Genomic DNA, 9,825 nt, shown 5'->3' with positions numbered 1-9,825 from the left:
TTATCTTGTCTTTCCCATCGCTAGGTTAAGTAGTCCCTCACACTGAGCCTGAGCTGTAGGTCTGTCCTCTGGTTTAAAGTGACAAAAGATAGCTAGTATCAAGTAGCCAGGCCGTAATGACAGCACTTTGAAAGTGTGGTGAGCTTTCTCAAAGAGCAGCACGGACGTAGCAGCTGGTGGCAGGCCACTTAGGCCAGGTTGGTCATTTCATGCCCAGCTCAAGCAGGTCCTGGACACTTAGGCTGCTTCCATTTCTTGGCTACTGCAATTAGACAAAACAAAGAAATACAAGGAATCCAGATTGGTAAAGAAGAAGTTAAACTGTCACTATTTGCAGGTGACATTATATTGTACATAAAAAACCCTAAAGACTCCACTCCAAAACTACTAGAACTAATATCTGAATTCAGCAAAGTTGCAGGATGCAAAATTAACACACAGAAATCTGTGGCTTTCCTATACACTAACAATGAACTAATAGAAAGATAAATCGGGAAAACAATTCCATTCACAACTGCATCAAAAAGAATAAAATACCTAGGAATAAACCTAACCAAGGAAGTGAAAGACCTATACCTTGAAAACTGTAAGACACTCTTAAGAGAAATTACAGAGGACACTAACAAATGGAAACTCATCCCATGCTCTTGGCTAGGAAGAATTAATATCATCAAAATGGCCATCCTGCCCAAAGCAATATACAGATTCGATGCAATCCCTATCAAATTACCAACAGCATTCTTCAATGAACTGGAACAAACAGTTCAAAAATTCATATGGAAACATCAAAGACCCCAAATAGCCAAAGCAATCCTGAGAAGAATAAAGTGGGGGGATCTCGCTCCCCAACTTCAAGCTCTACTGCAAAGCCACAGTAATCAAGACAATTTGGTACTGGCACAAGAACAGGGTCACAGACCAGTGGAACAGATTAGAGACTCCAGACATTAACCCAAACATTTTCAATTAATATATGATAAAGGAGCCATGGACATACAATGGGGAAATGACAGTCTCTTCAACAGATGGTGCTGGCAAAACTGGACAGCTACATGTAGGAGAATGAAACTGGACCATTGTCTAACCCCATACACAAAAGTAAATTCGAAATGGATCAAAGACCTGAATGTAAGTCATCAAACCATAAAACTCTTTTAGAAAAAAAACATAGGCAAAAATCTCTTGGACATAAACATGAGCGACTTCATGAACATATCTTCCCGGGCAAGGGAAACAAAAGCAAAAATGAGCAAGTGGGACTATATCAAGCTGAAAAGCTTCTGTACAGCAAAGGACACCATCAATAGAACAAAAAGGTACCCTACAGTATGGGAGAATATATTCATAAATGACAGATCCAATGAAGGGTTGACATCCAAAATATATAAAGAGCTCACGCACCTCAACAAACAAAAATAATCCAATTAAACAATGGGCAGAGGAGCTGAACAGACACTTCTCCAAAGAAGAAAGTCAGATGGCCAACAGGCATGTGAAAAGATGCTCCACATCGCTAATCATCAGGGAATTGCAAATTAAAACCACAATGAGATATCACCTCACACCAGTAAGGATGGCCAGCATCCAAAAGACAGACAACAACAAATGTTGGTGAAGATTACACAGAGCTTGCTACTCAGGAGAAAGGCAGGTGGACAAAATCACCCCGGCACTCAGCCCAACAGGTTGGGAAATTTCAGAAGCTAGTCTGATGTCTGATAACCTGATGGGCTTTCCTTTGCATGTGATCTTATTTCTCTCTCTGGCTGCCTTTAATACTCTGTCCTTATCCTTGATCTTTGCCATTTTATGTCTTGGTGTTGTCTTCCTTGGGTCCCTTGTTGGGAGATCTGTGCACTTCCATGGCCTAAGAGATTATTTTCTTCCCCAGATTGGGGAAGTTTTCAGCAATTATTTCCTCAAAGAGACATTCTACCCCCTTTTTCTCTTCTTGTTCTGGTACCCCTATAATGCGAATATTGTTCTGTTTGGATTGGTCACACAGTTCTTTTAATATTCTTTCATTCCTAGAGATCCTTTTTTCTCTGTCTCAGTTTCTTTGATTTCCTGTTCTCTAATTTCTATTTCATTTACCATCTTTTCTACCTCATCTAATCTGCATTTAAGTCCCTCCTCTTTGTTTCATTTCAGATACTGTATTTTTCAAAGTTTCTCTTTCTTGAAATCGTCCTCCCTGAGGTCTTATTTTTCTGTAGCTCCATGAGCATGTTTATGATTTTTATGTTGAAATCTTTATCAAGAAGATTGGTGATTTCAGATTCACTTAGTCCTCTTTCTGGTGTTTTAGGGATTTGGGTTTTTACCAGATTCTTTTGCCATTTCATATTTCTAATGATTACTATGAAATAATAAGTGTGTACGTGGCTCCAGTGCCTGCGGAAGGAAAGATCTCTTTCCTGCTTCCCGATTGCAGTGCCTGTCTCCACTGCCAGGGCCAGTGGGCTGAGCATGTTTGGAGGAGCCTCTTGTGTTACGCCCTTGTAGCTGCCAGAGGCGGTGCCACCCTCTGGTTGGCTTCACACTATGGCAGGGGCAGCAGGTTTGTGAACTGGTGCCAGTTGGTAGGAAGGAGCAGCATGCTGCACATTGCAGTGGGGGTCCTTGGTGCTGTGTTGCCAGCCAGGGTGGTGTATTGCCTGAAGCTCCTGAAATTTCCCAACCTGGTGGGCTGAGTGTGCCAGGATGATTTTGTCTACCTGTCTTTCTCCTGAGCAGCAAGCTCTGTAATCTTTTCCCCTTTAGTGCCCATCTTGCTGTTAGGAAGTCTTCCAAGAGCCCACCTTTCTTTCGTCCTGGAGCAGCCAGTTGTGGGTTTCTGTTCTCCACAAGTGGCTGGAATCTCAGTCTCTCCAGGTGTTCTGCCTGTCTTTGCTTTCCAACCTCACTCATCTCCAGAGCACCGTGTAATGTGGGTTCGTGCTCCCGGAGGTCTCCAGAGCTGGGTGTTCCGCAGTCCTGGGCTCTGCTCCCCGCTGCTCCGTTTCTCTTCCTCCAGCGTTTGAGCTGGTGTGAGGGGAGGGCGTGGGTCTCGCTTGATCACAGCTTTGCTACTTTCCCCTGTTCCATGAGGTCTTCTCTTTTCCCCAGATGTAGGCAGACTGTCACAGTTTTCTTTCCAGTCACTTTTTCAGGATTAGTTGTATTTGCATGTTATGTATGGTTTTGGAAGGAGGTTTCTGTCTCGCTTGTCATGCAGACATCTTTTCTCTCTGTATTTTCCTCTTTTATATGTTTTTGGGATGAGGTTTCTATCTTGCCTTCCTATTCTGCCATCTTTAATCCCGACAGTCCACTTATGGGTAGCTTTTGATTTCAAAATTCAGTCTTTTAAATAGATAGGATTTACTAAGGGCTTACATTTCATCTTGTTTCAGTTTTGGTACTCTGTTTTTCAAAGATTTTGTCTATTCGGCTTCAGTTGTTAGTTTTATTGTCATAAGATTTTTCATCATGTTCCTTTATATTTTTTCATGTCTGGAGGATCTCTAAAGCAATCCCCTCCTTCATTCCTCATATTGGTAATTTGTCTTGTGTTTTTTCCTTCATCAGTTAACTGGGGATTTGTCCATTTCTTTTCCCATGTTACTTTGGCTTTTAGATTTTTAAGTATTTGTTCTTTCCTCCCACTTACTTTGGGTTTATTTTTATCCTTTCTCTAGCTTAAGGTGGGAACCTGTATCATGTATTTCCTAATTTCCTACCTTCTGTTCTCTAAAAGAAACACATGGTAGCTCTAAGTTCCCCTGTAAGCATTTTTAGCTGAATCCTACAAATTTTTATTTTCATTACCATTTAATTTCCAAATATTTAGGTTTTTTAGGTATTATTAATTTCAAATATAATTTGATTGTGGTCAGAGAATATATTCTGTAAAGTTCAATGTTTTGAGAACTATTTTGTGCCCCAGTATGTGGTCTGTCTGTACTATGTCCACTTGCAAAGGATGATTTCTCTGCAGCTACTGGTTGTAGTGTTCTCTGCATGCCAGTTGGTCAAGGTGGCGGAATGTCCTTTTATACTTACTAATTCTATCAATTTCTGAAAGAGGAAGTGCTAACATCCAACTAGGTGGATTTAATTCTCTCCATTTTTACTTAATATATTTGTAGTGTTGTTAGGTGTGTGTGTTACTTTTTTTTCCATTGAACTGACCCTATCATGAAATTCCTTTCTATATCTGGTCATACTCCGCATGTTGAGACCTGTTTTAGCTGATATTAGTACAGCACTCGACTTCCTGTGCCTGTAGTTTGCATGGCAGACCTTTTCCCATCCTTTTACTTTCAATGGCTGATAACTAGGCTTTAATTTTTTAATCTTCTCCTGCTTTTTAATTAGGTATATATAGTCCAATTACATTTTAATGTAATTACTTATATGATTGGATTTACATTTAACATTTTGTTATTTATTTTACCTTTGTTTCTTCTGTTTTTCTTCCTTTCCTGCCCTCTTTTCAGGAGAGGATTATGAAATTTCATTTTTAATTGTATTTTAGTTGCTCTACTGTCTTTTCAGCTATACTTTCCATCTTTTTAATGGTTGCTCTAGAAATAGAATATGCATAGTTAACTTTTCACAAACTCTTTGGTTTTATACCATGTCACGTAAAATATAAATCCTTTAACCCTAAGTTTCCGTATGCCCTCTTGTCCTTCAGTTACATTTATATGTTAAACCTCACAATATAGGGGGGTTTTTTGCATGGAACGGGCACAGGTATTTCTTAAAAATTAAACTAAGGTCATGTTTTATATTTACTCAATTGTTTATATTTATTGTCTAGGGGAGGACTGGTCCAACATAAGCTACTCTGCCGTTATCAATGTTTCATCTTTAAGAAGAAAATGATCATTGTAATCACACAAAGTGTTACTGCTTTGGAACACAGTTTTGTTCTAATACTTTTCAGTAAGAAGGGGGCTTTTCCCACTGCTGGTTCATACTTCCACTTTCCTGCCTCTAGTTCCTGCCATCAAAAGCCACATCTGCATCTGTGTACTTGGCCTCATTCTCCTAATTCTGTTTAAAAGTTTATCGTGATGACATGAGCAACTCCCATACAAGAAATTAGAACAGCCCCATTCTCACCTGAGTGAAATATGGAACATTCACATGCCCCCAAGACTGAGCAGATACACTCTCATCTTTATTCTTTAATATCTAAGCTCAAATTAATTGGAAAACAGTGCTTCTTGACTGCTATCCCTGGAATGCAAGGTACCATTATGTTCCTGCCCCAAGGAGTACGGAAAAACTGAAGAGTCCTGCTCTTCGATTCTCTCCATTTTCACCACATGCACTTAAAGGGAGGAGACCATTTTACTTTCTTTGCCCAAATGCTAAAAGTTTCTCAGGTCAGAGAAATGAATTCAATTCTGCCCTTTAAAAACCTCTCTTCCCTTTACTTTTTGAAGTAAAAGCAGGCCAATTTCACTTCTTCAGTCTTCAAGCCCTTGGGTCTCTGTTGCTACTTCATCAAAGGTGTGTCACTGCTTGATGGTTAACGGTTAAGAGCAGGAGCTCTGCAACCAGACCCGGGTTCAAATTCTGATCCTGTCACTTACCTTGGAAAATTCCTTTTGCCTCTCCCCACCTCAGCGTCCTCCTTTATAAAACAGGGACAGCAGTCCCTCTGTTCAGTGAGGCTGACCAGTCCCTTCTGGAAGCTTTTTTTCCCCACCACTCTCCATTTCCTTCCTTATATTCCTTGCTGCTTCTGTCTCCTTCGTGGGCTCTTCTGCTTCTCCCTGCAAACATTGGTTTTCCATTTTTGGTCTCCTGTCTTACTCCTAGCGTTCCTCAGGTGACTCCTTTCAATCTGTGGTTTCAGCTGTCACCCAAATACAAATTACTCCTGAATCTTTATCTTCAACTCAGATTTCACACCCGAACTCTAGCTATTCGAGTCTGCCATGGGTCTCATTTGGATGTCTCAAAGATGAGCGTGTCTAAAGCTAGACTTCACAGCCCTCAACCACAGTTCCCCAGTGATCCTCTTGTCTGATCTGGGTACTCATCCTACTGTCTGTTATCTGCCACATCTGATCAGACCCCAATTTCTGTTCATTTTACTTCCCACCCAAATCTCCCTCACACTAACCCCTCTTCTCCATTACATTCTTGTTATTTCTCACCAAAAGACCTTTTCCATCACAGGCACAGGAGACTCCACACTGAAAAGGGAGCTTTCTCAGTTGCTCAGTACAAATCCCAGTTCTGACACATTCCAGCTGCAGAGACAAAGGTATTGCCTCTGATACCTTGCTGTTTATTTCTAAGATAGGAGAATTAAAGATTTAACTGTTCCTTCCATGTCAGGAAAGATCCAGTTAAAAGAATTCCAAACAGAATTTGGCTTGGCGATAGGTAGGTCCTCCACCGTCAAATTACAGTGATTAAAGGTACTCTGAGTGCAAAATGAGGACTGGCCCTCAAGCAAATTGCTGGCCTGCTACACATCAAGCGGTGCAGTAGAGGCTGTGCTGGCACCGGGCAGGGTGCTGGCCTGGAGGTTCCTTCTCCGGCTTCAAACTAGGCTTGGAAATAGGTAAGGAAAGACTATTATCATAGGTTCTTTTAAAAAGTTTTTATTGTGATATCTTGTTTTTACACCCAAAGAATAACCTTCCCCAAAGGGATGATGATACATAATCTTTACTTTAATGTATTGATAGCATCTGGTCAGTGGTGTCACTGACAGTCTTAACGTCCCTCGGTTAAGCAGCTCTTCCGTTCCTTTGAATGCCTGGTGCTGGTCCCAGACCCCCCTTCGTTCCTACTTCTCTTCCCGTGGCCCTGATCTGGCTGTGCACTCTGACCTCACCCAGGCACAAGACTCAGGGACTAGTTCTGGATTCCCTTGGGCAAGTGCAGCGGGGATACTCAACAGGCTGGGCTTCATTTTATAGAGTTTTTCATCGTGTTCTTTCTTTTAAACTATTAGAGTGGGATTACCAATCCCAGATTTGTGTTTGCCTTGGGGGCTGACACCCCCCACAGCCAGATGAGCACCTCAGCTAAACCACCGCTTAGCCATGGCAGGGCTGTTCAGCAGAGGTCCGTCCCAGCCTTGCCTTCCACAAAGGAAGGGCATTAGTCTGCCAGGACACAGAAGTCCTTTCAAAAGCAAACAAGTGTCACATGCCCTGCTGGGTCCGGGAGCTCCATACAGAGCCATGAGCCTTGCTCTCAATTCTTAAAAGGATCTTTCTGGGCTATCTTCTATTTCCCGGATCACAAGGCCAGTGGGGGGGACTTGAAAATAAGCCTCAGGCTCTCATCATCATACCAAATCTGCATTCTGTGGTGCCCAGGGAACATGCTGGTCTCCAAACTGCCTGTGTCATGTGACCTTTCCTAATCTCATACACCCTCGTCAAAGAAAAACCCCTATGGTGGGGTCATCCTACTCCTATTTTTCTCTTATTTGTGCTGATGCTTCTGGTGGACATGCTTGCTCAGTGGACTCTGGCTCCAGAGGAAGAGATGGCGGCTTTGTGAGCAGGGGTGTTCCTCCAGCACCTAGTAACAAAACAAACAGTTTGAATTCTTGATTCCACAATTCCAGAAGAAACCACTATTTTTACTGTTAAATTTTAAGAAGAAACCCCACAGAAGACAGTGTAGCACAGAGAAGACAAGTAGTGACTCTGTGGCATCTTCCTACACGGATGGACAGTGACTTCAATGCAGTATGGGGGGACTTGATAATATGGGTGAATGTAGTAACCACGTTTTTCATGTAAACCTTCATAAGAGTGTATATCAATGATACCTTAATAATAAAAACTCACTGAAATCTTTAATTATCTGCACCACATTGACTTATATAATAAGGCAGTGAAGATTAAAGGAAGACTAAAATACCACAATGTATTTCTAAGCTGGAATACAGGCATACCTTGGAGACACTGTGGGTTCGATTCCAGGCCACCTCAACAAAGTGAGTATCCCAACAAAGTAAGTCCAGTAAACTTTCTGGTTTCCCACTGCATATGGAGCTATGCTATATGCATAGTTTATGCTATACTACAGTCTATTAAATATGCAACAGCAGTATATCTAAAAAGATAATGTACGTCCCCTAATTAAAAAATACTTTATGACTAAAAAACACTAACCATCATGAATCATAATCTTTTTGCTGGGGTAGTGTCTTGCCTTGATGGCTGCTGACTGACCAGGGTGGCGGTTGCTGAAGGTTGGGGTAGTTGTGGCAATTTCTTAAAATAGGACAACAATCATGTCTGCTGCACGAACTGACTCTTCCTTTCACCAACATTTTTCTGTAGCATAGGATGCCACTTGGAAGGACTTTATCCACAACATTACTTCCTTCAAAACTGGAGTCAGTCCTCTCAAACCATGCCACTGCTTTACCAAGTAAGTTTATGTCATCTTCCAAGGCCCTTTTTTGTCATTTCAGCAATCTTCACAGCACCTTCACCAGGAGTGGATTCCATCTCAAAATATTACTTACTTTGTTTATCCATAAGAAGTAACTCCTCCTCCTCAAGTTTTCTCCTGAGATTACAGCAGTTCAGTCACCTTCAAGTTCCGCTTCTAATTCTAGTTCTCGTATTTCCGCCACATCTGCAGTTATTTCCTCCAATGAAGTCCTGAACTCCTCCAAGTCATCCATGAAGGGTGGAATCAACTTCTGAACTCCTGTTAATGTTGATATTTTCACCTTCTCCCATGGATCACAAATGTTCTTATGGCATCTAGAATGGTGAATTCTTGCTACAAGGTTTTCAAGTGACTGCCCAGATCCATCAAAGGAATGGGCAGCTGTAGCCTTACAAAATGTACTTCTTAAACAGTAAGGCTTGAAAGTCTAAATGACTCCTTGATCTATGAGCTGCAGAATGGATGTAGTGTTAGGAGCCAGGAAAACAACATTAATCTCGACGCACAGCCGCTCCCTCAGAGCCCTTGGGAGACCAAGTGCATTGTCAGCAAGCAGTAATAATTTGAAAAGAATCTTAGTTTTCTGAGTCTTTAAAATATTCAGTAAATCATATTAACAGATGTGCTGTCATCCAGGTTTGATGTTCCATTTACAGAGCACAGGCAGAGTAGATTAAACATAATTCTTAAAGGTTCTAGAATTTTCAGAATGGCAAATGAGCACTGGCTTCAACTTAAAAGTCACCAGCTGCACTGGCCCCTAACAAGAGAGTCGGCCTGTCCTGTAAAGTTTTAAAGTTTTAAAGGCACTGACATCTCTCTAGTTATGGGAGTCCTCAATGCCACCTTCTTTCAGTATAAGGCTGTTTTGTGCACACTGAAAGTCTGTGGTTTAATGTGGACACTGTCATGAATCATTTTAGCCAGATCTTCTGGGTGACTTGCTGCAGCTTCTACACCGGCACTTGTGCTTCACCTGGCACTCTGTTGTATTATGGAGATGGCGTCTTTCTTACACCTCATGTACCAACCTCTGCTAACTTCAGACTTTTCTTATGCAGCATCCTCATCTCCCTCGGCTTCCACAGAGCTGAGAGTAAAGGCCTTGATAAGGACTAAGCTTTGGTTTAAGGGAATGTGGCTGGTGTGATCATCCATCCAGACCACTCAACTGTTCTTCCTATCAGCAGTAAGGCTCTTTCTCTTTCTTATCATTCGTATGTTTGCTGGAGTAGCACTTTTCATTTTCTTTTTTTAGTTTAATTTTTTTATTAAGGTATGATTGATACACACTCTTATGAAGGTTTCACATGAAAAAACAATGTGGTTACTACATTTACCCATATTGTCAAGTCCCCCCCACACCCCAATGCAGTCACTGTCCATCAGTGC

The 9,825-nt window shown here is 41.5% G+C and overlaps 1 protein-coding gene across 7 annotated transcripts in view; it reads right to left on the bottom strand.

The window, feature by feature from the left end:
- Positions 1–6,119: 6,119 nt before the first annotated feature.
- Positions 6,120–9,825, bottom strand: part of BBS4 (Bardet-Biedl syndrome 4) — an 85,001-nt gene continuing 81,295 nt past the window's right edge. For 2 of the 7 annotated variants that reach the window (XM_036907786.2, XM_036907787.2), the window contains exon 16: positions 6,144–7,545. In XM_036907786.2, coding sequence (XP_036763681.2) covers positions 7,436–7,545 — 110 coding nt within the window. In that variant the 3' untranslated portion in view covers positions 6,144–7,435. Of the gene's footprint in view, positions 7,546–9,825 lie in introns of all 7 variants that reach the window. The other 5 variants (XM_036907791.2, XM_036907792.2, XM_036907789.2 and 2 more) reach the window with 5 other exon arrangements.

Source organism: Manis pentadactyla, chromosome 11, assembly GCF_030020395.1.
Source record: "Manis pentadactyla isolate mManPen7 chromosome 11, mManPen7.hap1, whole genome shotgun sequence".
NCBI classification, from domain to species: Eukaryota; Metazoa; Chordata; class Mammalia; order Pholidota; family Manidae; genus Manis; species Manis pentadactyla.
The sequence above is the reverse complement of the archived record's forward strand: the minus strand, read 5'-3'. Positions and strand labels throughout refer to the sequence as shown.